The sequence below is a fragment of the Podarcis bocagei genome, assembly GCF_964188305.1.
Source record: "Podarcis bocagei genome assembly, chromosome: 7".
In the NCBI taxonomy this organism is placed as follows: Eukaryota; Metazoa; Chordata; class Lepidosauria; order Squamata; family Lacertidae; genus Podarcis; species Podarcis bocagei.
The window spans coordinates 604,916-631,243 of record NC_138132.1 but is presented as its reverse complement, the minus strand read 5'-3'; the positions used below and the strand labels follow the sequence as shown (position 1 = coordinate 631,243).

At 51.2% G+C, this 26,328-nt stretch overlaps 3 protein-coding genes across 5 annotated transcripts in view; 1 reads left to right on the top strand and 2 right to left on the bottom strand.

Annotated features, from left to right (window-relative positions):
- SAE1 (SUMO1 activating enzyme subunit 1) overlaps positions 1-6,624 on the bottom strand; it is a 28,441-nt gene extending 21,817 nt beyond the window's left edge. The window contains exons 1-2 of the mRNA XM_081200491.1: positions 6,313-6,624; positions 875-1,034 (exon numbers count right to left, since the gene is read on the bottom strand). The gene's annotated coding sequence lies outside the window, so the exon portion shown is untranslated. The remainder of the gene's footprint in view (positions 1-874; positions 1,035-6,312) is intronic.
- The window catches only part of DHX34 (DExH-box helicase 34), a 163,470-nt gene that overhangs the window by 90,215 nt on the left and 46,927 nt on the right, over positions 1-26,328 (bottom strand). The window lies entirely within an intron of this gene.
- Positions 256-25,894, top strand: ZC3H4 (zinc finger CCCH-type containing 4; the record flags this gene model as incomplete). 3 transcript variants are annotated; one of them, XM_081200160.1, is made up of 14 exons in its annotated part: positions 256-440; positions 10,817-11,033; positions 12,011-12,124; positions 12,792-13,008; positions 13,639-13,781; positions 14,386-14,482; positions 14,677-14,816; positions 15,871-15,984; positions 18,345-18,456; positions 18,773-18,882; positions 19,093-19,451; positions 19,763-20,037; positions 20,598-20,852; positions 21,659-25,894. In XM_081200160.1, the coding sequence occupies 14 exons, from the start codon at positions 256-258 to the stop codon at positions 23,182-23,184; spliced, it is 3,864 nt and encodes a 1,287-aa protein (XP_081056286.1). In that variant the 3' UTR covers positions 23,185-25,894. The 3 variants fall into 3 exon arrangements, with proteins under 3 accessions (XP_081056286.1, XP_081056288.1, XP_081056287.1); XM_081200162.1 differs by lacking the exon at positions 256-440 and adding an exon at positions 806-837; XM_081200161.1 differs by lacking the exon at positions 256-440 and adding an exon at positions 6,895-7,061.

The window sequence follows — 26,328 nt, the reverse complement described above, 5'->3', positions numbered from 1 at the left end:
GGCGCCATTTTGTGTGGTGCAGCCTCGGCAGCAGCAGCAGCTCGCCAGCCCGGCAGCAGCCAGCCCCCCGTGTGCCCGGCCGGCGCCCCGCCAGCCCAGCCCGCCAGCGGAGCGCGGCGCCTCAGGCCCGCCGAGTACAGTGACTGTGCCCCGTCCCGGTGCGCCGCCTCCTCCTCCCGCTCCTCGTCCCGTCCCTCCTGCTCCGCCCGCCCGGCTGGCTCCCTCGCCCGCCCGCCCGAGCCCCGGCCGCCCCCCATGGCCGTGGAGAGCCCCACGGTGCCCCCGCCCAGCAGCCCCCACGCCGCCAGGCCCCCTTCCCCCTCGCCGGCCGCCGCCTCCCTCCTCCACAGCCACCACCACCAGGGCAGCAGCCTGGGCCTCGGCGGCGCCAGCGCCCGGCCGCTCCAACAACACCACCACGGGCCCGGCCCGGACGAAAGGTCCAGTACCCGCCTCTCTCTCTCTCTCTCTCTCTCTCTTTCTCTTCTAGCGGGGGGGGGGCGGGAGGGGCACGGGCGGGGGGAGGGGAGCGGGGGAGGGCAGCGCAGGGCCCCCCCCCACATCCCGGCATGGCGGGGGGGGGGCAGGAGGAAGAGCAGGAGCAGCGGGCCCGGCCTTTGGGGGCGCCCCCTCCCGGGCCAAGCCGGGCATTGGGACAGGCAGGGGGATCCTCCCTCGAGGGCAGGTGGGCAGCGCAGGGTCGCCGTGGGTCTACCTTGGCGCGCGCGCACGTGTGTATGCTCGCACACGGGGCGCGCGCCTCCCCCCCTCCTTCCCTCCTTCTCTTCCTCCCTCCCTGTGGAGTTCTCTCTTTCATGTGATGCAGGGGTTGGGTTGGTAAGTAATCTCTTTTATTGAATAATTCAATTTGTACCTTGTTCCTTTCTTTCCCCGCCACAAACAAAAGGCCAGAAGTCAGTAAGCATTTCGTTTAAGGAACCGAGCAGAACGGTGCCCCTTTCTGTTGGGCTGCTTGGTGCCCCTTCCGTATGTGACGTTAACTTAGGAAAGTACTCACAAAAGCACACACCGTCCTGAAAAGAAAAAGGAGATGTTTCGGATTACTGTATTTTTTAAAAAATAGCTCAAGCCCTGCTGTAAGCTTTGCAGGGTGAGCGGCTGCCCCCTCGCCCGCCTCCCCCCCAGCCAAGGGCTATGGAGCTCCACCCAGGCGCTGTGTCTGCAGACTCCCTCTTCATCCGGCTGTCTGGAAAGTGGACACACGCTGCACTTAGTGCAGGCTTGCAAAGTTGTTTCCAAAAAGGATAAGCAGTTCCAAAGTGTAACAAATCACAGTGTCCCCAAAGTCATCAAACACTTCCACCCTCTCCCTCATTTGGTAAGCAAGAACCATGTACAGTGTAAGCACCTTATTGGCAACCCCTTTCTTCCTGTTTCCATCGTCCTTTTGTTAACTACATGTTCTGTGCAAAGTTCATGTTTGTACCTCACACAAGACAAGTGAATCCAAATGACAGTAACTCTGTGTTGTGTACATTAGACTCCTTGTCCCATAACCCAGCGCTTTCCAAATCCCACCGCTCCTGTTCTTCATGTAAAACAAGGCCGTACACTTGGTCCCATAGCGAGTGCAGTGTTTTGTCCTGCTTATTCTGATGAAACGGAAAACGGTCTACGAGGGCCACACACTCACTTATGCAAAATAGCATTGGCCTGTGCTTTCCTGAACTACCAAAAATTTTTTACTTTTGTGCGCATGTGCCAGAAAACATCTACAAAACAAGGAAACTACTAAGTTGTCCACTAAAGAACAGTATGAAATTTCTGCTTGGGGTGACAATAATTATAACAGTAGCAATTTATTACTTGTACCCTGACCTTCTGACTGAGTTGCCCAGACACTCTGGGCAGCAAATGATAGTTTAAAGGCAAATTTCATAGTGAAGTGTTAAGTTTAGAGTTTTTTTAAAAAATCACCTTAGCGTGCAGTGCTAAGCTCCCTTATTCTGATTGGCGGGTGGGCTGGTAGATAAGCTGCCTCTTCCCCAACCTTCATTGGAGGAGAGGGGGTAGAAGATCTACCTGAAGGAGCGTCTCCATCTCCATCGTCCAGCCGGGACACGGGGGTCCAGCTCCAAGTTCCCTTCAAGATGTGAAGCTACAGTGAGCCAGGCAGAGGGTCTTCTTGGTAGTGGCGCCCTCCCATCACGTCAAGCAGATAAACAGTTATAGGACTTTCTGAAAGCAGCCCTGTTCAGAAAAGTTTTTAATGGTTCATCTTTTATTGTGTTTTTAATATTTTGTTGGGAGCTGCCCAGAGTGCCTGGGGAAACCCAATCAGATGGGTGGAATATTAATAGTAATAATAATAATAATAATTAGTAGTTATTATTAGGCAGAAAGCTACTGCCAGCAAAGGCCTGAAAAGGAGGTTGTTTGGGGAAAGGGGTGTTGGCAGCTTTGGGTGCAAAGCGCTGAGGACCCTGAACCATTAGGTCTCAACTACCTGTACCTGGCACTGCAAAATGGTCTCTCCCACCCCTTTCTGCCCTGACCACCTCAAGCAGGCAAGGCCTGGGATATGTCCCTAGACCCACCCCTCTCTGGTCAGATTCATCTGCTGCTAGTGCTGCAGTCACACACCCCTTTTCTCTTTGGGCCCCGGCTCTCGCTGCGTGGTTTGGCTCTGTTCACTCAGCGACATTGGGGGCAGAGGTACCACTGCTCTTAGTCTGGTTGAAATTTCCTAGTCAAACTAACAGGAGAAAAGGGTTCCTTTCTCCATCACTGGCCCAGCTCTGGTGGTCAAAATACGTTAGGTGGTTTATCTGTATGTTGGTAGCTCTGGCAGGGACCTTAAAGCACAAATTCGGCCATTAACTGTTACAAAAGCCCACCTTTCCGCCAATTAAAAGCTTGAGCCATTTTATTTCTACTTGTGACTGATCTAGCTGCAAGCTCTGAGATGGGCTGAACTTGCGCCTGCTGACCGTGTCCTGGGCAGCCCGAGTGCATGTTCAGGGAGTTTGAGGTGGCTGAATGAGGCAGCCAAGGCCTGGCCTGATGTGCTACCAAGAGTTGTGCTACCAGGTCAAGAGACCTGCTTCAACTTTGAACATAGATTATTATCTCACTGCTGTGACTTTATATTCCTCAATTCGTAAGAATTTACGTGGCACTTCTGAGTTAAGTGCATTAATTCAGCACTGCCAACAATAAGCCATTGTTGAGGCAGGTCTGGCAGTGCTTTGTAAGATCTGCTGGATTTTTACATTCTTCCTATTGACAAAATTAGGCTGGGAGTCAGAGGGAGAAAGACAGAATAAGGATGTGCACACTTGGAAAGTACGAAGTCCTCGGCGCTGATCCTCTTGCCGTTTTGCTTGATGTTAAGTGGGGAGGGATTAAAATGCAAACTCTGTAGCAGCATTTTATGCTGGTTACAGTCAACACATTTTTAAGGGAAGTCTTCTTGTGCCTTTAGTAGTTGGATGGAAAGGGGGAACTTTTGCAGATAAAGAGTTTCTTCTCCTGCCCCTGAGGACACCTGCTGGATTTCTGCTTCTCTCCCATTGTTGGCAACGTAGGAGGCTGCCCCCTGTTGAAACTCATGGGCATTCTTGGGTGAATGACGTCAGCTTAGAATGCCGTGAGTCAACAGTGTGACCAGCAAGGAAGATGGGGGAGGAAACGTGGCTAATTTCCATTACAGAGCTAGATTGCATATTAACTTCTTTGTGAAATGACCTTTTAAATTTAATATTTGGCAGGTGCATATAGCGCTTAATGCAACCACGAGTGACTCGCAGAGTAGTTAGTGGTGGTGATTTTTTTTACTTTCTTCTGATTTTTTTTTGCCCAGGGAACCTTGAAAGCAGTTTTGGTAGTAGGAGCAAAAGGTGGCCAATTCCTTCGGAAGAAGGTGTCCTACATTCCTCCATGGCGGCCTCTCTTGACGAAGGGACCTTTTAATAGCCAGCTCTGCGGGTTCCATTCTCCTCTGTGCTCTGCCCTTGAGCTTCGTTTGGCTCATCAGTCCATAGCACCTGGTTCTGCTGCAGGCTCTTGTTTTGAAAGGTGCAGAAATGATACTGGGCTGAAAGCCGTGCTTTTGGGCAGGTTGAGGCCATTGAAATAATTCCAAAATGTCTAAGTCTCATCTCTCCCCAGCCCCTAGCTGGAGGGCGGGTTTTTCAGAGAGGTCCAAGTTAGCTGCCTGCCTGAATTAAAGACATAGTTTGTCTTGATCGCCTTTGAAAATACAGTTATCTCTAGCTTTAAGGAACTGGGGTTAGGAAATCCTCCACGAAGGTTTCCGGTGTCTCCACCCTGCAGTGTATGCTGCTAAACCAGAAAAGGAACTCCCACTCCTGCAGGGTCTTGCCCTAGATGATGAGCGTGTACTTAGGGGCTGGTCCCACTCCTGCCAAGTCCCATAGGGCCGACTCCCACCCCAAGGCATGTGCGTTGTCACACCGATGACAGGTCCCTTTTCATTTCGGGAGAGCTGAGCTCCAAGTGCTTGCCTTATTCCAGATTTCTTAGTGAGCTCCTTCATAGCATTTCCCCGGCATTCCGAGTTCATACTTTGGGTGAAGAAAGGTCATGGTTTCAATCCCCGCCTGCATCTCTGAGCAGGGCTGGGAGCAGCCCCGGTCTGAAACCCCAGAGAGCTGTTGCTAGTCAGTGTGGGCCATACAGAGAGAGAGAGAGAGAGACCACTGGTTTCGCTTGGTAGAAGGGAGATGTTCATAAGATGCATTAAGGTTTTGTACAATAATGCCAGAGAATGGCATTTTGCCTGCTGTAGAAAGTGCATTTATATTCTAGTGGGCAGGGACTCGCTTTCCACCTGCTGACTAGAGTTCCCCGTGGCTGGTTAGATTTCCTTAAAATGTCATTGGCCAAGAGTTTTTGTTGTTGTGGAGTTCCTCACTCCAGGAAACATCCTGGCTTTTCTGAATTCATAGTTCACAGCACCCCAGCTCCTCCCCAGTTTTGCTCTCACAGGAATCATTCACTGGGTAATTACAGTTTGGTGTTCCCTCCAACACCTTCTTCTGCTCCAGTGTGTGAAATCTCAGGCCTTTGCTGTGGACCTGCAGCCGGCACAGATTTTAGCTGATGTTGTAGAAGGCTTCCATAATTGCAGCTAAGCTCTACTCAACAGTAGATCCTTCCAAATTAATGAACCCAAGTTACACCCATTGTGGTTATGGCTGATGTTGGGTCCAACTGTGTTTCCTTGAAGTAGACTCATTAACAGACTTGTTACCTTGCTGGTTTCAGTGGGCCTACAGTGAGCATGAGTAAAGTTGAGCACAGCCCTAGGTTTCAGCAGTCTCCTAGGTAAGCAGTAGTGCTAGAAATTATCCAGGCGCTTTTTGCGACAGGCACGGGTCCAACTGTGACCACGTGGAGATCTCTGGCTGCCAGATGGGCGACTGACATCTCCGCCTGGCTGGCCCCTCCAGCTTTCTTAAGCAGGTCAGCAGAAGAGCTTATTTATTGCATTTATATCCCACCTTTTTCTCCAAAGAGGACACGGTTAATCCTTCAGCAGCCCTGTGAAGTAGGTGGAGGCTGTGGCTGTCACCCACTGAGCTTCATGACTGAGTGGGGATTTGAACCCTGATCTCCCAGGTCCTGTACCACACTGGCTTCCTACAGTCCTCATGTTATGGGACAGCTATATAAATAAATATAGGGCAAGCAAAATGTCACTTAGAAAAGGATCTGAAATATTTTTCTTGAAGCTTGAATATGTTTCATTCTCAATTGTTTTATTTGATTTTAATGTGTTGTAAACTGCTTTGCTATTTTTTCTTTAGATTATAAAGTGGTATAGAAATGAAATGAAATAATAACAACAAACTCAATTGGAGGGGCGTGCCTAGACATACCATTGTGGCAACCATAACCTAGGTTCAAGGTGCCATTTGGCAATCGGCTCATATAGCTGAGTGTCTTAACACTGGTATGCAGGTCAGGGGAACGATATCAACCCTATTTCATTTTAATATTTTGTTTGTTCAATCCAAAGTTTAGAGACCAAGGTGGTTTTTCCGTGTCTTTCCCATTTCCCACCATCAGAGGGCAGCAGAGACACTGGCCTTGATTTTTGACCAGAGAAGGTCTTACTATATCTATTAAGTTTCAGACACAAAGTAAGAAGGCAGAAACTATTCTCATAGAGAGAACTGACATATTTCGGTTGCAGTAATTAAATAAGAGCTTGATATTTCTGTAAACTGTCCAGTAAAGCAAAACCACATACCACTTGCTCTGAGGCCCTTCTGTCCTGCAGTGTTTCTGTTCCTTAATCAACTTAGAATATTCTCCTAAAATTACCTTTCTGCCTCATTGCCTTGACAGTGTGGCTTCTCTCTTTACGTCTGTGTGCTGGATCCCTGTCATCTTTCATTCAAAGTTACATGTCAGGCTCAGTGGCTTTCCTTTTGTTTCCCTCCGGTCTTTTCTTCACGCTCATCGCCTGCTGCCCTCCTTCGGCACCTGTTCCCACTCCCACTTTTCCGTTCCGTGCCAGGCATCTCCCTGTATATATATGCCTGGAGGAGCCCCCCATGCCCCCCGTGGGCCTGTTGAACCCAGCTCCTTCTCTTGACCTCTGAGAGGTGACCTTTGCCGTGCTGATCTCTGCCATTACACAGCCTTCTCCTGCCATGGCTTCTTTCCTCAGCCTGGTATTCTTTCTCTGGCAGATGTGATCTTTCAAGCGCAGTGCCTTTGCCGTGCCTGGGTTTTGTACTGTTGGCACCAAACACCCGCAGAAGCACGAGCACCCGGAGAAGCTTCTGTGCTGTTCTGATCCAGGCCTTGGAAGGGTCTGTTTTCTCCTGCAGCAGGCTCCGGTCACGTGACCTGTGAGGTCACACAGGGAGACTGTGATGTAATACTTTTCATGAAGCTCAGCATTCTGCTGCAGAGGTAGCAAAGGGACTGGCTCCTGAGGAAAGCCCCCAAGAGCCGTGGTGGGCCTGTTACAAGGCTAGCGTTTCCCCCAGTGTCAACTTGATTCTCTGAAAGCCCTATAGCCACATGGCAACCACGCTGCTTTGCCCTATAGCCACAGTGAACACGTATGGCAAGCTCTACTATGAAGTTGACAGAGCCCTGTAGCTTTTAGTAATAATTACTGTACTCAGAGTTGCTGATTAATAGCTTTTCACACAGCATAAAGCCACCAAGTTTTAGATCATTTTGACTGCCAGAATAAGGCTACAATCCTAACCACACTTACTAGGGAGTAAGCCCCATTAAACACAGTAGGACTTACTTCTGGGTAAATATGCATGGGATTGCACATGTATCTTGCATGCTGAAGCCCTCAAGGCGTTCTCTATTACCAGGCTAAGCATGGTCAGGGCAAAAGCTGTGTATTTATGCCCAGGTGGAAGAGGTTTAGGTGAAGGGATCAGTGCTGCCATTGGAAAGTGGATGGCAGAGATGAAGTCCAGCCGCCCTAAAAAGGCTGCGGCTTCCCTTCTGTGCCCCCCGTCCAAACCCCCTCTCTCCCAAGCATTCATTTGGAGGGGTGTGAGGTGTTGGGTGCCGTTTTTCTTCTAAGTTATTTTGAGAGTTGGAACAGTTATAACTAGTAAATTGCAGCGCCAGATTTGGCTCTGTTTAGGTCTTGGAAGCCCCTATTGCACATGCTTCCAGTTGTGGAAGAGCTGCAAATAATTCTGAAGGTTGCTGCCAGCTTTAAACGGTTCCCTGTCTGAGATGCAAACACTCACCCTGGAGGTGGTGGCACTGTCCTGGCACTGCCCTGGCTGGCCACGCACTACGGTCAGCACCGCGTCACTACTGTGTCCTGCTTACAGGGAGGAGGAGGCACCTGAGTGAGGACAGCCGGGGGGGCTGAGTTGTGGGCAGGGACGTGTCAGCTGGCTGGCAGGCTCTGGGGAGAAAGTCAATAGTTTTTGTAGCAGCGGCAGCAGCCTGGCTTCCACCATATGTGCTGCAGAGGCAATTTGACTAGCAGCAGACTTTTAGTGTGAGGTGGAGGAAGAGAGGGCTTCACTGAGGTGAGGCATGGATATACCCGAGGAGCAGGCAACCCTCATCCAAGCCTTTTTCCCCCTTCCCTCTCTTCCCCCACCGCCCCCTGAGATCAGGAGAACAATCCTGTTTGCTGTACTCAGGTAGCACCAGTAGCTCCTTGCAAGTAATGCTGGCTCACGCCAGAAAGGATGTGAGCTTGTCTCCCCCGGCAGCTCTTCCTTTCGTGAAACACATCGCTTCCTTGAGTGCCTGCTGTTTCTTAGCCCTGGAAGTCAGATAAACCACATCCTTTACCTATTGCCTTCAGTTTACAAGCACAGAACATGGACTAGCATAAGACAGGCAAATTGATGTGGTTCCTTATTTGAAATACATTTTGAGTCAAAATGTAGTGAGTATTCTAGTTTTAAGTGCGTGTGAAGTTTGTGAGTCCAACCTTCCAGCAGAAAGTGGGCATGGTTGCAATTTCCACATCTGACGGTCTACACTGATATGGGCTTCTTTTCTTAAATGAAGATTACGTCCATTAAAAGTGTCATATGGGAAGCTGGCCCCATTGCCTGCTTTGTATCTTGGCCTATAATTTGCTGTATGTCCTTGGGCCTCACTGTTGTACTTGGCTCACGGATACTGACGGAAGCAGCTAAACCGTTTGTGGCCTGGAGAGTGCCAGCCTAGAAGTTTTGCTTTCGTAGTGACTGGCTGGCCTGGTGCCTGCAGGGCTTCTGCCATAGTGGTGGTGGTGCTTGGAGTGGTGGTCTTCAGAGCACCCGCTGACCTGTCCCCACTGCTGGTGCCTCTGCACAAACCGCAGTAGGCAGCCAAGACAAAAGAAAATAAAAGCCTGTGTGTCATTCCAAGTAGGAGAAGAGCCCCTTTCAATGGCTGTTGAAGGGCTCAAGCAGATATTCAGGAGATGTTGGTTTCGCTAGAAATAAGATTCCCACTCAGGAATTTGGTCGCATGTAAGGAAAGCTTATAAGCTGTTGGGGCAGAGGGATGGTGAGCACGACGTATCAGCTGAATCCTCGGTTCTCAGCTCACACTGGGTCTCGCCGCCCGGCCGCCCTGGGTCAGCCCATTATCATCACCCTCCTAGCTGTATTATGGAGGTGATAAAAATGGCAAACCTTTTTTAGTAAACACTTAATTTATGAGATGAAACCATGTCCTGCATGAACTCCTTTGAGCAGTTTTGGGGACTTGCTTTAGAAATACGTGCGTTATTTATCCTTTCAGCCTTGCAGAAGAGTGCAGGGTTCCTCGGCAAATGGTTCTGTGGCTTTGGATTGGGGATGGAAGTTGTAGTGACTTTTGTCTTTGGACGGGAAGAAGGTGGCACTTCATTTTTTTTTTAAATAAAATTTTTATTGGTTTTTCACAGTTTTTATAAACACAAACATTATACAATACAAACAAACAAACACACAAACAAACATGTATAATTTCAAATCCTTTTTTCTTAAACCTTACTTCACCGACTTCCCCATACCTCCCCTTTCTGCAGCCCAATTTCCAAATTTGTTTCAGCAAATCCTACCCCTTGGTTTTATCAAATTTTCCCTTATTCTTTTCTTTTACTTAATCTTTTGCAGCTGTAATCCCCTTTTTTCCAAAACCTCAACATTTTAGCATTCCTTAATTTTACAATGTTTCTTAAGATAAATTTTAAATTTCTTCCAGTCTTCATCCGCCGTCTCTTTCCCCTGGTCACGGATTCTGCCAGTCATTTCAGCCACTCCCATGTAATCACCTTCATCTGCCATTCTTCCAGAGTGGGTAGATCTTGTGTCTTCCAATACTTTGCAATGAGTATTCTTGCTGCTGTTGTAGCATACATAAAAAAGTTCTGTCTTTCTTTGACACCAATTGGCCGACAATGCCCAAGAGAAAGGCCTCTGGTTTCTTAGGGAAAGTACATTTAAGTACCTTTTTCATTTCGTTATATATCATTTCCCAGAAAGCCTTAATCTTCGGGCACGTCCACCAAAGGTGATAAAAAGTACCTTCAGTTTCTTTGCATTTCCAACACTTATTATCAGGCAAATGGTAGATTTTTGCTAGCTTGACTGGGGTCATGTACCACCTATAGATCATTTTCATAATATTTTCCTTTAAAGCATTACATGCCGTGAATTTTATGCCGGTGGTCCACAACTGTTCCCAGTCAGCAAACATAAAGTTATGACCAATGTCCTGTGCCCACTTAATCATAGCTGATTTAACTGTTTCATCTTGTGTATTCCATTTCAACAGCAAGTTATACATTCTGGACAGATTCTTGGTATTGGGTTCTAACAGAAGGTGGCACTTCAGCTTTAGGCTCAGCTTTGGGCTTTCTCAGCTCTTCTTGCGTTGCCACTTTGCTGTATTCTTGGGCTGGGGAGGAGTAAATGGGTGACCTTGCGGTGGCAGTGTAAAAAGGCAACACTTCATTTCTGTGTAGATACCAAGCAGTTGTAATAGCCATGTCTCTTGCTTTTGTTTAACTCTGAGGTTTCCAGTCACAAATGTGTTTGCGCAGTCAGATACGTAGCCAGCCACTTGAGGGTTGCTTTTGCTGGTGTGTGCATGCATGTGTGTGTTTCTATCCTCTCCCGGAATATCGTCTTAGGGCTGGAGCTGCATTCATTTTTGCAAATGCTCTGCAGAATAAGGACCTGTTCTGGGAGGAAGCAGGACTGGTTTGTTCTTTCCCAATGATCAGGCCTGTGACCTTTGACAGGCAAGCGACATGCTATTTAGCACAGTTCCCTGCTTTGAAACTCCCCTCTGTCACCTGCCCTGCTCCTTCCAGCCAAATGATTCTGGTTGTGTGTCTTTACAGGGAGGATGGGGAGCTGGAAGAAGGGGAGCTGGAAGATGACGGGGGCGAGGAGCCGCATGAAGCTTCAGAGTCCCGAGAGAAGAGTCGGAAGGACAAGAGCGAGAAGCATCATAGTGACTCGGATGAAGAGAAGACTCACCGGAGGAAAAGGAAGCGTCGGAAAGAGCGCGAGAAGGAGAAGCGGAGGTCCAAAAAGAAAAGGAAGTCCAAGCACAAGGTGGGTGAGGCCAGGCAAGCTTCAAGAACATCAGTTTCAGACCCCTCCTCAATCTTTCCTTTGATGTTTGCCCTGGTCTGGGGTCGGAGAGCTGGGGACGTAAAGCGGATGCCAAGCACAGACTGTCTCCTGCATTTCTTAACAAGGATCTTGGTGGGCCCAGAGCCTGCTGTGCCAATGGCATGCTGGTCTTCAAAAGGGTGGGGGGCCACACAACTGCATGAATGAGATGAGAAGTGATCAGTGATGAACTAGAATCAAAGGTGGCAGAAATGTTTGGAGGCTAGAAGAGATCGCTCTTGATTAAAAGCAACTGCTTCTAAGGTGAACAGATGATACGAGGAACCAAAAACAGTTAGACTTGCATGTGGAAATACTAAAGTATCTGAAAAATCATGTAAACTAGAGTGCATGTGCTGGAAGCCCAATTTCAAGTTGCATTTGATGCCTTTGAAAACTGCCTGCTTGCTCCAGGCAAGCAGTATTTTCCAGCTTTTTTCCATCCATCCATCTATCTATCTATCTATCTATCTATCTATCTATCTATCTATCATCTATCTATTTTCAACTGCTACCCATTAGCCAGAGCTTTCAAATCCCTAAAAACCAAGGAGGGTCATTGGCCTATCAGGTTTATAATCTAAAAAGACACAACACAAAAGATACAGGGGTTGGGAGGGAGGAGGAAATAAGCAATCTAATGGCCAGCTGGCATGAAAAAGTTAATGGAGAGGAGGCACAAAAAGTTGCTTGTCTCTCTCTTGTGCCGATGGAGTGTCCCTGCTGCCCTTGTCTTCTGTTGGCTGTTACAGCCTGATGTAGTGACTGCTGCTTCATAAATAGTTGGAATTCCCGCCTGTGTAGAGAAGTCTGTGCTGAAAACATTGAAGCTCCTTTTAAGCAGTAGGCAGAGCTGGGTGGGGAAAAAAGAGCACGATCTGGGGAGCAGCCGGTAACAGCCTTGCCCTCCTTTGCAGCGCCATGCCTCTTCAAGTGACGATTTCTCCGACTACAGTGAGGACTCAGACTTCAGCCCTGGCGAGAAGGGGCATCGGAAGTACAGGGAGTACAGCCCTCTCTACTCCTCCTCCGTAAGTGCATTTGGAAGTTCACCGGGAATCGGGCTGGGGTCTCAGTCCCACCCTGCGGTTAAGGCAAAGGCTCCCACACAGCAGGGGCCAGCGGGATTTGTGGCAGAACACTGGCAGGTGGCAGTGGAGGCCTCTGTGCCAGAGGGGAAAGTGGGCAGCTGGGGAATGTCTGCTCCCGGAAAGGGTGGTTTGGAGGAGAGCCTCCCCCAATGTGGTGCCCTCCGTCCTTTTTGGACTACAGTTCAGCCTCAGCCAGCATGGCCAGTGATCAGGGATGGCGCTCTGGAGAGGCTGGTTTAGAAGATGCATAAGGAGCCCATTTGTACCTCAAGGCCCTATACACCTGAGGACCAGGTTATCTGAGAGACCGCCTTATACCCGCGGCCTACGGGAGAGTTTCTCCTGCAAGTCCCCAGGATCTCAGCAGCCCTCCTCCACAGGAACTCAGGCCAGGGTTTTTGGTGTGGCTGCCCCTGTGGTGTGGAGCAGCATTTCTGTCGAGAGACGGGCAGCTTTCCCAGTTGGCTGAGTGGGTCTTTGCCAGGAGTGCCTATGGCACCCTGTTTTCAGTGCATTTGCTGTTTTCATTGTACATCTCCTTGAGATGATGGGTGATGGTGATCAGCTTGTTATGCCTGGTAATAACTCTGTGTGCGTTCACTTCCAGTCTCACCAGCAGTATTCGTCATCTCACAGCGCCCCCAAAAAGGGATATTCCAAAATGGAAAGCAAGAACTACCCCATGTACGAGGAGTATGAGAACGAGGGCTATTGTGACTATGAGGGAGAGGATGACGAGGACATGGGCAAAGAGGACTATGATGACTTCGCGAAGGAGCTGAACCAATACCGGAGGGCCAAGGAGGGGTCGCACAGGGGGAGAGGTACACACCTGCCTGTGCTCAGCCCTCATTCCAGGTGCTGGGGAAGTGTTGGCTCCCCAGTACAAAAATGACGCCCAGTGTGAAAGTTAGTCAGCATTCAAAGGGATCAAACTTGCCTTTTTAAAAGGCACTTTAGGCTCAGTGCAGATTTTTGTTCTGGGTTCAAACTCAGAAAACAATTGGCATCAGGGTTGCGTTCCTGCCTGCTTTTTGTCATCAGGGAGGAGTTGAACTGTCTCTGCCTGTTGGGCTCCCTTGAGGCCAGCTGCATGTTTTGAGTCAGATTGACTTGGGTACCGAAGGTGCATTAGCTCCTTGGTTACGCAGCATCCTCCCCTGGGACTGAGGTCCCTTGCCACAACATGGCTGCTTTCCTTTCCCTTGAGATCTTAGTCATAGAAAGGCAAGACAACATATCCCCCCCCCCCGGGTGTGTTGTGTCCTCTGGTCCACAGAATCATGGAGGCAGGACTGTGCGCCATTGCATGGGAATTTTGCTGTTCCTGATAGACAGATGCAAAACGTTCTGCTGTTCCTGCTTACAGGGAGCCTTGGCAGGAAGCGGGACGCAGCGTCTCTTTATGCCCCAGAGTCTGATCCGGTTCCGCTTTGTTTGTCTTGTGTCCACAGGGGGTCGTGGCCGAGGCCGAGGGTACCGTGGTCGTGGAAGAGGCGGGATGCGAGGGCGAGGCATGGGCAGAGGCAACCGTGGCAGGGGAAGAGGAGAGCACCCGGAGGAGGAGGAGGAGGAAATGTATGAAGAGGAAATGGAGGTGAGCTGGCACGGTTGGGGCTTGCAGCCAGCCCAGTTTCCTGCGTCCTTGTGTGGCATCTAATCAGAACATACACAACTGTATACAGTGGAAGTATAACACATACTGAATGTCCCAATGCAATTGGTATCATGACCCAAAATAATATCCACTTGAGGCCTATGTGTACAGTGGCAGAGAACTTGAAAAAAACATATATGCAACCTTGCAAATTGCTGTTCAATATAACCGAGAGTTCAATAGTTCAACTATGTAGTGAATCTTCTAGATAAGATGAAGGACTCTGGCCGACAAGATGCCTGGGTATTGTCTTCATTTCACATGTGATCTTCTAGTTGGTTCAGACACATTGCTAAATGATACATGTCATGCTGTTATTACAATGTACATTGCGACTGTACATTGCATGGACATTATTTTGTCCAATTGCATAATATCAATTCCATCAGGACATTCAGTTCGTGTTATACTTTGATTATATACACAGCTGTGTTTGTTTTGGTTAGATTCTGTTCTCTGCATTCCTTCATTGTTGGATACTCCTTGTGTGGCATCTCATGAGCCAAACCCCACTTTGCTGATTTCTCCTCTTTCTGAATGCCAGTACTGCGAAGGAGAAGAGCCTGCAGGGGGAGAGGAGTATGACGACTATTCCAAAGAGCTGAACCAGTATCGCAGGAGCAAGGAAGGAAGGGGAAGAGGTAGGTGGGCCAGGGCTCTGGCGGTTGGCCAAGGCTGCAGTCACCCCTCTGGCCGGCCGGCTGGAGCCCTCACAGGCCTCACTTTCCCTTTTGTTTGCACTGGCACTATGTGGTCCAGTTGCCTGCGTGGACTTGAAGTGATGGTGTGTCATCTGTTGCCATTTAAGAAAATGTTGTTGCTTGACTTGTTCCAGGCTTAGGTCGTGGCCGAGGCCGTGGCTCCCGAGGGCGAGGAGGCAAGGGGATGGGCCGAGGAAGAGGCCGGGGGAGAGGAGGCATGGGCAAAGGAGGGGGCATGAATGAAGAGGACGACTACTACGATGACGACATGGGGGTGAGCGACTTCCCCGACCCCCTTCTGCTTCCATGGGGCCAAAGCCTGATTGGTCGAGATGCAGTTGCAATCAAAATTACTCAACCACCATTGCAAATCAAGTTTACAGTGGAACCCCGGTTTTCGAACATAATCCGTTCTGGAAGACAATTTGACTTCCGAAACATTTAAAAACCGAAGATCAATGAGCGGTTGGCAGAATCCATTGAAAAAATAGAGAAATGTGCCTTGGAAGCCGTATGACTTCCAAGGCGTGTTCGAAAACGGAAGCAATTACTTCCAGGTTTTCTGCGTTCTGGTTCCAAATTGCTCCACTTCCGAGACGTTTAAAAACCGAGGTTCCACTGTATTATCAGAATTTGCAGACTTTCAGCTGTTTGCAATGAGCAAATCAAACAAAAGCAATTGAAATATCTCAGTGCAGCAGATGCTTCATGGTTCCCCAAATTCAGCTGAAATTGCAACTTATACTGGCTTCTCCAGTCTCGCTATTATTCAGCCCCCTGCATAGAACCCCTCACAGCAACACAAATACACCAGGTGTTGTCTCAAGCACACCTGGTACAGCTGATCAAGGGCTCCACTAGTTGCACCAGGTGTGCTTGAACACATGAAATACCTGAGCTGGCTAGGGGGTTGCAGAGTGTCAGATTTGGCTGCATGGTAGAAATATGGCTAAGTCAGGAGAATGGTCCAAGAAGGTAAGAGAAGAGAACATTGCTCTTCACAAACAAGGAGCAGGATACAAAAAGATAGCAAAGGCACTGCATGTTCCTAGAGACACTGTTGGCAGCATAGTTTGCAAGTTCAGAGTTAAAGGAACAATGGTAACACAACCTGGATGGGGCAGAAAAAGGAAGCTATTTGCAGCAGCGGCCAGACTTCTGAGAAGGCAGGCTGGGAAAAACCCTTGAGTGACTACAAAATTGTTGCAGCAAGACTGGGTGGCAGCAGGCAATATTTACAGATTGTTTTGTTCTAAAATTATGTAAGCTACTTTCGGAGGCTTTGCATGAATAACATTGGTAAATAAAGTGTCTTGTGATTGCCATAGGATGGAGGCGGAGGCGGGAATTATCGGCGGAATGACCATGATAAATCTCACCAGCAATCAGATAAGAAAGGAAAAGTCATCTGCAAATATTTTGTTGAGGGAAGATGCACCTGGGTAAGTGTTGAGGACCAGCGTTCGCTCCTGGCTGCCTGGTGATGTGGCGACTAGGTCTGCAGGCCTATGTGCCATCAGAGTCTGTTGCAGCAGAAACAGCAAGGCGTCTGTCTGGTGGCACCTTAAAGGCTCATGGACTTGCTGTGGCATAAGCCTTCTTGTACTAGAGTCCACTTGCATCAGAGGCTTGTACAGTACAGTGGTACCTTGGTTCTAAAGCTTAATCCGTTCCGGAAGTCCGTTCCAAAACCAACGCGTTCCAAAACCATGGCGTGCTTTCCCATAGAAAGTACTGCAGAATGGATTAACCTGTTCCAGACTTTTAAAAACAACCCCTAAAACAGCAATTTAACATGAATTTTACTATCTAACGAGACCATTGATCCATAAAATCAAAGTAAAAATGTACTACAGTCACACAATCAGTCAATCAGTAGCTGAATGGGGTTCTACACAGTCACAAAACAAAACAAAAAGAACCACAAAAACGCAATATAAATAGCAAAAACAGACAGACCTCAGCATAGCACTCAAAACGGAAGTGTGGCGCTCAAATCAGAAGTGTGGCACTCAAAACAGAGCACGTTCAGCTTCCAAAAAAAGTTCACAAACCGGAACACTTTCTTCCGGGTTTGCAGTGTTAGGGTTCCAAGTTGTTTGAGTACTGAAGTGTTTGAGAACCAAGATGCCTCTGTAGTTATGAGGCTGGTGGGTTTGGAGACAGGTGTGTGGCTAACAGTTTCCAGAGGCTTCCATAGTAGGCTGGAGAGCATGTATCCAGTGCAGGAAGAGCCACTGCTTGGGAAGATAAGGGGGGACAAGCCCAGAGGGCTGCTGGCTCCGCTGTGCACCTTGCTTGTGGCCTGCATTGCAGTGCTGGAAGAAAGCTTGCCTGCTTTTGCATCCGCTGGAGAGCCGTCCGTCCCATTGCTTATAGGAGGCCAAGTCAGGAGTGGTGAGCAGGCAGCAGTTCTTGTGCCTCAGTAGGGGTCAGTGAGCAAGCGGTTCTGGGCGTTGCTGGCTAGATGTTCTCTTGGCCCTCATGCCTCAGCTCCGTTCCCCTGTTGGTGGTGCCCATAATGGCCACATTTGGTGGTTCCCCTGCCGGTGGTTGAATTGTGGAGACACAGAAGCTTCCATCTCATTTAGGGATCTCTGTCTCCAGTTCCTGTGGCCTCATTTTTGCTCTGATCCTGCCAGGAAAGGGGGACATGAGCATTTGACTAGAATGAGCAGCAGATGAGGTGAAGTGCCTGTTGGGCTCCCCTTCACTGCATTTGGGGTTCATGGCCGATGGGGGCCCCAGGGCATACTTGCCCTGTGTGGAGGACGCAGTGGCTACCTCTTGGGGGTTTTTTAATATATACATTTAACACTATATATACATATACCTTAACACTCCTCCTTCCACAAGGTTTATTTAACTTTTAACATTTTAATTGCCCCAAATTGTTCAAACCTACTCAAATAATATTTTCTCAAACAAGTGGCTACCTCTTGAAGGAGGGATAATTGTTTCATCACTATTCTGTTTTGTTTGTTTATTTTGTGTGCCCTTCACAAGATCTCAGTGTGGCTATAAATGTAGAAATGCAATAAAAGAAAAGAAAAATCGGCAGCCAAAGCGTTAAATTGTGCACCATTCCCCATCGCCAGAGTCACGTTCTCTTGGGAGGAGGGCAGAGCAGTGTGGCCCCATTGCATGTGCCTGGAAGTCTGCAAGGCATGTGGTGATCTGTGGCTGGTTGCAGAGGGAGGGCAGCAGTGGGCATCTGTTGCTCTCTAGAATTTGCTGGACTCTGGTTCCCATCAGCCCCGTCCAGCACAGCCGGTGGCCAGGGATGGTGGGAGTTTTATTCCAACAGTGCCTGGAGGGCCATGGGTTCCTGAACTCTGCTGTAGGGGAAGAGATCACCTTGGGCTCTCCATTGACTTGGAGCATATTAGATTTCACCTCTTTTGCAGGCATAATGTTACGCCGCTAGATGCCCGCTAAGTCCCGCTTCTGTCTTGCTGTACCACCAGCTCTGCCCATTTTGGTCTCCTGTGCCAGCAGTTTACTGCTGATGTCACAACAGCACCTGCCCTTCCAGGGTCCATCACAAAGACCTTGAGTGCTGAGCCTGTCCTTGTAACTTGGGAAGGAGTTCGTGGTTGTACATGGTTGTTGCTGTTCTTTCCAAAGGAGAAGTTCTTCTTTTCCCCTCATTGTCTGATTGTGTGGAAAGGTGGCTCATCTCACCTCTGGGGTTGATGGGGGGGGGGAGTGTTTCCAGGGATTAACTGCTAAACATTCTTTGTGCTCAGGTGTCACACTGTGCAAAAGTCAGCTCTTTGCACCTTCTGCTTTTTCCTGGCAGGGCGAACACTGCAACTTCAGCCATGACATTGAGCTGCCAAAGAAGCGGGAACTGTGCAAGTTTTACATCACTGGCTACTGCGCCAGAGCTGAAAACTGTCCCTACATGCACGATATCCTTTCTGCTTGCTTCCACGCCGGGGTTTCTTAGATTTGCCTCCTCTGAGTCCTGCATTTTTAGAGGAAAGCTAATATCAAAGGGTAGGTGGGGAGGTTTAATCTGACTCTCCATACTGTGGACAACGGCCAAGCTTCAATCAAAGGTTTTGAGCTGGGCCAGGGTTTCTCTAGGGAGATCAGCCCCGCTTCCTTGGTGTGAGCGCCCTGAGTCTGTAGGTGGGCCTGCTGCAAGCCGAATTCTGGCCTGGGGTGCGTTAGTTCTCCTGTGCCTTTGCCCTTGGCCTGATTACTTTCTTTAATGCCTCGCACGGGACTTCCCTTGCAAGCTCTTCCACACGACTGGGAACTGCATCAATGGAGACGACTGCATGTTCTCCCACGAACCTCTCACAGACGAGACGCGGGAGCTTCTGGATAAGGTGAGTGGGCCGGGGGGCCGCTGAGATTTGCTTCCGGTCGTGGAAGCCCTTTGCCGAGGGCGGTGCCTTCCAGTTAGCAGTTGTGGGGGGCAGGGATGGTTCGGGAGCCATGCAACCGGCGTGTGGGGATAACGGGAGACTCCTCCTGCCTTACCACCCGAGGCGGCCCCTGCCTCCTTTGCCCACGGCCTTGTTTCGCTTGCCCCTTAGATGCTGGCGGACGATGCTGAGGCCGGAGCAGAAGACGAGAAGGAGGTGGAGGAGCTGAAGAAGCAAGGCATCAACCCCTTGCCCAAGCCGCCCCCCGGGGTAGGACTGCTGCCCACCCCCCCTCGGCCGCCGGGGCCGCCGGCTCCCACGTCGCCCAACGGCCGGCCCATGCCTGGCGGGCCGCCTGCTCCGCCGCCCCCACCGCCTCCCCTCCCGCCCCCGGGGCCCCCGCAGATGCCGCCTCCGATGCACGAGCCCCTCTCGCCCCAGCAGCAGCAGGACCTGTACAAGAAGATCCCCTCCCTCTTTGAGATTGTGGTGAGGCCCACCGGCCAGCTGGCGGAGAAGCTGGGTGTGAGGTACGTGCCACCTTCCCTCCAGCGCGTACGGGGATCTGGTGAGGGGCAAGGAAGGGGGTGCGCCTGGGGCCTCCCCCTCCCTCCTGGTGGCAGCCAGAGTGCTTCAGGTCCAGGCCTGGGAGGGTGGGTGGGCTGGCTCCTCTTTCCAGGCCACGCTCCTCCTCCTCCTCCATGTCCTGCTGCCTGGCTGGGAGCCACATGCGGCAGGTTTGGCTTGACCTGCCTCACCCTGTGCTGAAGGGAGCCGCCTCTGAAAAGGCTCCTCTTCCTCCTCGGCCGTTTTCTGACCCTCGCTGCGTTCTTTCCTCTAGGCACCCAGGCATGTCTCCGCCTATGTTCCCTGGGCATCCCGACATGCCCCCCGACATGCCCCCCGACATGCTTCCTGACATGTGCCCTGACATGTGTCCCGACATGCCCATGGGCCCCGGCATGAACCCTGGTCCTCCCATGGGCCCCGGGCCCCCAATGATGCCCTTTGGGCCTGAGGAGATGCCCCCCGGCCCACCAGCACCCGACTTCTATGACGGCTTCTACCCGCATCCAGAAGGCTTGGAGATGGACCCCAACCTGATGGGTGGCCCAGGTACTTCCTCCCTCCCTCCCTCCCTCCCTCTCTTCCAAAGGAGCCCAGTGGCAAAACAACACCATTGCAGGCATTTAAAAGGAAGCATGTGAAAATAAGTCAACGTCTGTGTTTACTCATTTGAAAAAAGCAGTTAAAAATAGGTGAGCGTCAGCAGTGTGGCTAAAGAGAAGCTGTGGGGCAGTAGGCCTATCATCATCATCATCATCATCAGACACCCCACCTTTCCCCCTTATGGGACTCAAGGCAGCTTCCGTATGAAAACAAGACCCGTTGGACTACAACTCCCATCATCCCTGACCCCTGGTCCTGCTGGCTAGGCATGATGGGAGTTGTAGTCCCAACAACATCTGGGGACCCACAGGTTGAGAAACACTGCGCTAGAGCACTGAGTCCGATGGGCCCTTTGGCCCCTGCAGCCTGGAGAGGCCCGGGGCCCCCAGGGCCACAGTTTGCTGGGAGGCGGCCGCTCCTGGAGGCTCCCCCGTCCCCAGCATGGCTGTGCTTGCTCTCCCCGCCCTTGTTTCTCACGGCCTCCTTGCCTGCGCTTTCCCTGACAGAGGGCTACGGGAACTACGATGAGATGGACGAGCTGCCTGGGGAAAACATCTTCCCCGACCCTTCCCTGGAGCCAGACCCCTTCTGCGACGGAGGGATGCCCAGACTGCAGAAGCCTCCCCCCACCAACGTCCCCGACTTCCTGCCCTCCACGCAGCGGGCTCTGTACCTGCGCATCCAGCACAAGCAGCAGGAGGAGGAAGAGAGGGCTCGGCGGCACGCGGAAGGCTACAAGCCGGATCGGGAGCACGAGGAAGGCAAGTGGCTCCGGCAGCCCCTTGGAGTGGCAACTCTAGTCCTTGGAGGGGGGGGGGGAAGCTGCTCTGGTCGTTCAGCCTGGCTGTCTTGGTGTCCTCCTAGGTCAGAGGTTGGGAAGTGGACCCCCAGAACCCCCTCCCTCCATGGACCACTTTCACAGTTGGGCAAGGCTGCCTACCTGTCAGTCACCTCCTGTCATAGGACGTCAGGTGACTCAGCTTCAAACCTGCAGCTTGCAAAGGAAAAACCAGGCACTCACCTAAGTCGTCCCCCCCCCCCGCCCCCCGCCTTCTGAGTCTTCCTTCTTTGCCAGTGGCAGAATTTGAGACTTTTTGAATTCGATGCTTTTTTCTGCAGGTTTATTTGCCCCGTCCCACCCTGTCACATGACTTCAGGTGATGAGCAGGGGGCCATGGGTGGGGCCAGAGGTTGCCCGTCCCTCTCTTAGAGCCCCTCCTCCTGGGGTTCTTGAGCTGCAGCTGGTGAGAAGGTCTCTTCATTTAGGCCGAGGACACAATCATCTGCCATTCATGACGGAGTCTGGCATAGTCCAGAGCCCTAACTGACCTCTAAAGCTTGGGTGGTGCTTGTCTCAGAGACAGACAGAGAGGCAGACCTTTTGCTTGGGGTGGCAGTTTGCATTTAATGTTGCCTTAAGCGCTTCGGCCAGGCAAGGTTTGCATTTTGCAGTTTCAGGTATCTGTCAGTTATCCCTGATTTGGGGGTTACTATAGCCAGGAGTGATACTCCAGCTTTGCCTCATGACTCATTCTATTGCCTCCTCTCTCTGCTCCCCCCCCCCCAGGTGATACTGGCAATTGGTACTCCAGCGACGAGGACGATGGCAGCAGCAGCGTCAGCTCCATCCTGAAGACTCTGCGGCAGCAAAGTTCCAGCCGGCCCCATGAAGACGCTCCCAGTGGCGCTGGCCCCGCCTTGGGCAGGAGCGACCCTCGCCTCCAGAAAAGCCAGCCCCCGGGAAGCGGCCGGCCGGCCGACCCTCGCCTCCTGCGCGACCCCAGGCTTTCTCGAGGCGTGGAGCCTCCCGCTCTGCCCGGCGCGGGGGACGCGGGGCCCACAGATCCCAGGCTGGCGCGGCACATTCCCCCCTCTGCCCCTAAAGCAGACTCTCTGCATTCCAGCCCCTCGGTTGGGCAGAAGGGCGTTCCGGTTCCGGAAGAGGAGGAAGGGGAGAGGGCCCTGAGGGACAAGCCGGTCACGATTCCCCTGGATGCTCTGCCAAACCACACCCTGAGGGACCCTCGGGGTCAGCTGCAGCAGTTCAGCCACATCAAGAAAGACATTGTCCTGGTCATGCCCGGTTTTGCCCGCACGGTCCTGTGGAGCCCCGAGGACCTCATCCCGCTGCCTGTCCCCAAGCAAGAGTTCGTTCCCGTCCCGGCGGCTCTGCAGGCTCTGCCTGGTCTGGATCCGCGCCTGAACCGGCCTCAGAACTCCACCGGCCTCTCCGACCCCAGGCAGCGGGCAGCAGCCCCAGCAGAAGCCTCGGCCGGCTCTGGCTCCAGCCTCCCGGACTTTGAGCTGCTCTCGAGGATATTGAAGACCGTCAACGCAGCAGGCAGCCCAACCCCGAGCGACAAGCCAAGCGACCCCCGGATGCGCAAAGCCCCTGCTGACCCCAGGCTGCAAAAGGCTTCTGAGCCAGCGCCCTCGGCGCCCTCAAAGCCAACGGAGGCCGCCAGCACGTCGGCAGCTGGCCCTGCTGCCTCCTCGGAGGCAACCCCCAGCATCGCTCCCTACGACCCCCGGCTGCTGACGGCGGGAGGGCTGAGCAGAGGCACCGGCCAGAGCAGCGTCCTGAGCGGGATCAGCCTCTACGACCCAAGGACTCCGGGCTCAGGCGGCAAGGCTGCGGAGCCAGCTGGGGAGGGCAGCCCGGCGGCCAAGGGCTCCGACGGCAGCAGCAGCAGCAGCAGCAATAGCAAAGGCAGCGCCAGAGGGAAGGAGCCCTTGTTTGTTCGCCGGTCGGCCCTGGACCAGCTGGAAGCGGAGAAGCCCAGCGCAGAACCGTCAACCGACAGGTACAACAGCTACAACCGGCCACGGCCCAAGGCTGCCGCCGCCACCACCACGGCCACCACTGCCGCCACCACCACCACGCCTGCTGCCACAGAGACTGCCACACAGCCTGGCATCCACAACCTTCCGGTGCCCCCCGTCTATGGCATGGTGAAGCAGGCGACCAAGTCCGGGGCAGGTAGCCCCTTTGCTGGAAACAGCCCTGCGCAGGAGGGGGACCCGCAGGACGCCGGCTCCTTAAAGGATGTTTTTAAAGGCTTTGACCCCACAGCCTCCCCGTTCTGCCAGTAGTATTAAAGACTTGCCCCTGCAGCCTTGTGCCCGAGAGAAGCAGCAGTGTTCGAAACTTGTTCTCTTATTTTCCTTTGATTCCATTAATCCACCCCCCTCCACCCCAGCCATATAACTTGTATATACATCCTTTGGGTTTTGCTCAGTGCTGTAGCGTGTAATATCCAAGCTGCATTGTAAACAAGTAATCAGAGTATCTTAAGTAGTACTAGCCAGTATTGTCTGATGCCCTGGGCCTTCGTTTGAGGCTCACCTGAAATCATTCATTGTCTTCAAATCTTCTTTGGAAACCTGGGCCAGCAATCCCTCCAGCCCTTAGCCTTCCTTTGCACAGTGGGCTACGTCCGAACCCCTCCTCCTCCTCCTCCTCCTCTGGTGTTCTCTGTGGGCTGGAGGAGAGGCTGGGGAGAGAAAGGTGGTTCTTTCCTCTTGCGTAAAGGGATGCTGCTGTCAGCCATGCTGATCTGTAGAATATATGTATCTTCATTTCTTAGCTGTAACAAAATAAGTGTATCATAGCCTTTTTTTAAGAAGAAGAAGAAGAAAAAAATCTAGTGCGGTGAAAATTACCCTGGAGAAATAACCATGTTGGATTATTTTTGTAATTGTGTTGGATTTTAAGTACTTGTTTGCCATTTCCTGGAGGTTGCTGGATCCAGATCCAGCTGAACTAGAACAGGGCGCTACATCTGGGGTGTTGGGGCGGCCTCTCAAAAAAAGTGATGCTTTCTACCAAAACAGAATTTGTAGTATTGAAATTAAATTATTAATATCCCTTTGATTCCACTTGTCTGTCTTCTGCACTTGTCTTAATAAGCAGGCACTGCCAGGGCTCCCAAGTGGCCTGTAGATTATGTAGCTCCTATGAGAACAGGCAGTTTCGCAGGCCGTCTTAGGGAGGTGGAAGGGGGCAACCGTAGAGCAGGCAAGCCAGGGCGCAGAGGCTCTGCTGCAGAGCACATTCACTTAAAATCCAGACTGAATAACTGGAGATTCCACGTGGCTCTAGAAGTGGAAACGTTGCTGCAGGTGGACGGTCCTTTTGGAAGCATCAGAAGAGCAGGTGTCTGGCGTTGGTGCTTCAGAATCAGCTGATGAGGACCAGGAGCAAGAACCAGAGATTGCAACGTCTGTTCTTGAGAGCTCATCGCAGTCAACTTGCCTGCTGGCTGTTTTAAAGCCCAGCCAGAATCTCTTCTCGGAGGGAAGAGGAGTTTGCGGCCTGCGCTTGCTTCGTAGCCCCCTGCCCTGCATAGTACTACTGCCTCTCCCCTGCCGGCGTCGTGAGGTTGGCATCTCATCGTCTTTGTGTTAAAGCACACAAAGCTGTTTGGCCTGATCCTGTAAGCGCCTGCCGCCTCTTGGCAGCCTCCTTCAGTTGGGGCTGCTGCTCTTCGTCTTCTTCCTTCTCACTTGTCCATCTGCACTTGAAGGCAGGAGAGAGACTGGATGCTGGCCTGGAAAAAGTATTTCTCAACAGCAAGGGTATTTCGCGGCTATTTGCAGTGTTCTGGAAAAAGCATGAGCTCTGTCAGCTCGACAGAGAAGAGGTGCTTGTGCCCTTTCTGCACAAGGAACCTACCCAGAAAATGAGGAGGAAGAGGCAGCCGAGTCTTCCCCTCTGCTTTGACTGAGTCTGTCTTAGCGACCCAGTGTGGTCAGAGGAAGCATCCTGCAACCATGCTCAGCACACAGCATGGATTTGGAACAGGTCTCTCCCCCTGCCTGGAGGTCATAGTCTTGAGTGGTGAAGGCAGTAAACACCGTGAGCGGAGTGTGTCTTGGCTGAAACTGACTAGCTGTAAGAAGGTCTTCTCTTCCTACCGTGTAGTATATATCTATGAGAAGTGGTGGGGTGCCTTTTATTCGGAGAAAAAAGTATTTAGGGTTGGGGAAACAGCTTTAAGGCATTTGCATTGCTGGGAACGTTTTGAGTGCTGAACTTGGCAGTGTTTACTTTAAAAAGGGCCATCAGGACACCTTGAAAGGTTGGTCGTTCCCCCAGACCTGTGCCGCTGCAAATCCTCCTGTTCCAGGCACATTCATTTAATGGAGATGTGGTTTGGCTCTTACCCGGGAGCATAAAAGCCACAGTGTATTGGAGGAACTGGTTTAAGAATAGGAGGGACGTGTTCCATCTCACTCCAAACTTAAATCAGTTTTCCTTGGTGAAAGCCAAGACAGTTAAGCCAATTGTCCGTTCTACAAACTTAGCAACCGTAGGTCCTGTGGGAGGGACAGTGAACTAGAACAAAATTCTCATCAGCCTCCCCAAACTATCATTTCCAGGGCTCCTTGGTGCAGCTATAGCTCTCAAACTGGTGTAAAGTTTTTGAGTGTAACTTTAACCGGGGAGGTTCTTTGTGAAGTATTCTGTCTTGCGTGCTTATTTAGATAGAGATGCTCAGTGACATTTGTATAAAAAAACTGATCTTTTGTAAAAACTGTAAAATCACTTCAATAGACACAAATGGCAAAAAAATTAATTGATGAAATTGGTCATCTACCAGAGCTTTATAAACATGCTATAAAATGTAAATACTATTTGAAATGGGGTTTGTATATATTGTACCGGTATTTTTACAGTGAATCTTTGGTTGCATGGCTCTCTACTTTCTTTTGTATCACACATTTGTCTTCCAACAATGTCATCCAGACTCAAGTCTCCTATCATTGTACTGCTGACATTAAATGATGCAGTGATTTTAAAGGCTGCTGTTGTTTGGCTCTGGTGTGGAATCCCTTTGTAACAGAAATGGCGCCCCCCCCCCCGGCTGCAGTTTTTCAGCCAGAGATGCTTGGAAGAGACAGAAGGGAGGGGAGGGGTCCCAGGATGGTGTGGTATAAGGTAACAGGGGAGGGGGAGGATGGCATTTGCGGAAGGAAGGTGGCAAGGCTGTCTGGCAAGCTTGGCATCTGCCATTCTTGGATTTCCCAAACTACTCCTGAGTGACCAGCCCACTGGTCCTCTGCTCTGAGATTACAGTGACAACCACTTAGCACACATCCCGAACCAGTTGTGTTTTGGGCTGGGGGGCTGCGCTGTGCAGTGTCATTGCGCAGGGGGGGCTGCTACTTGGAGAAAGGAAGCGAGTGGGACCTCTTCCAGCCAGACCAGGAGAGGCTGCAGAATGTGGAGCAGGA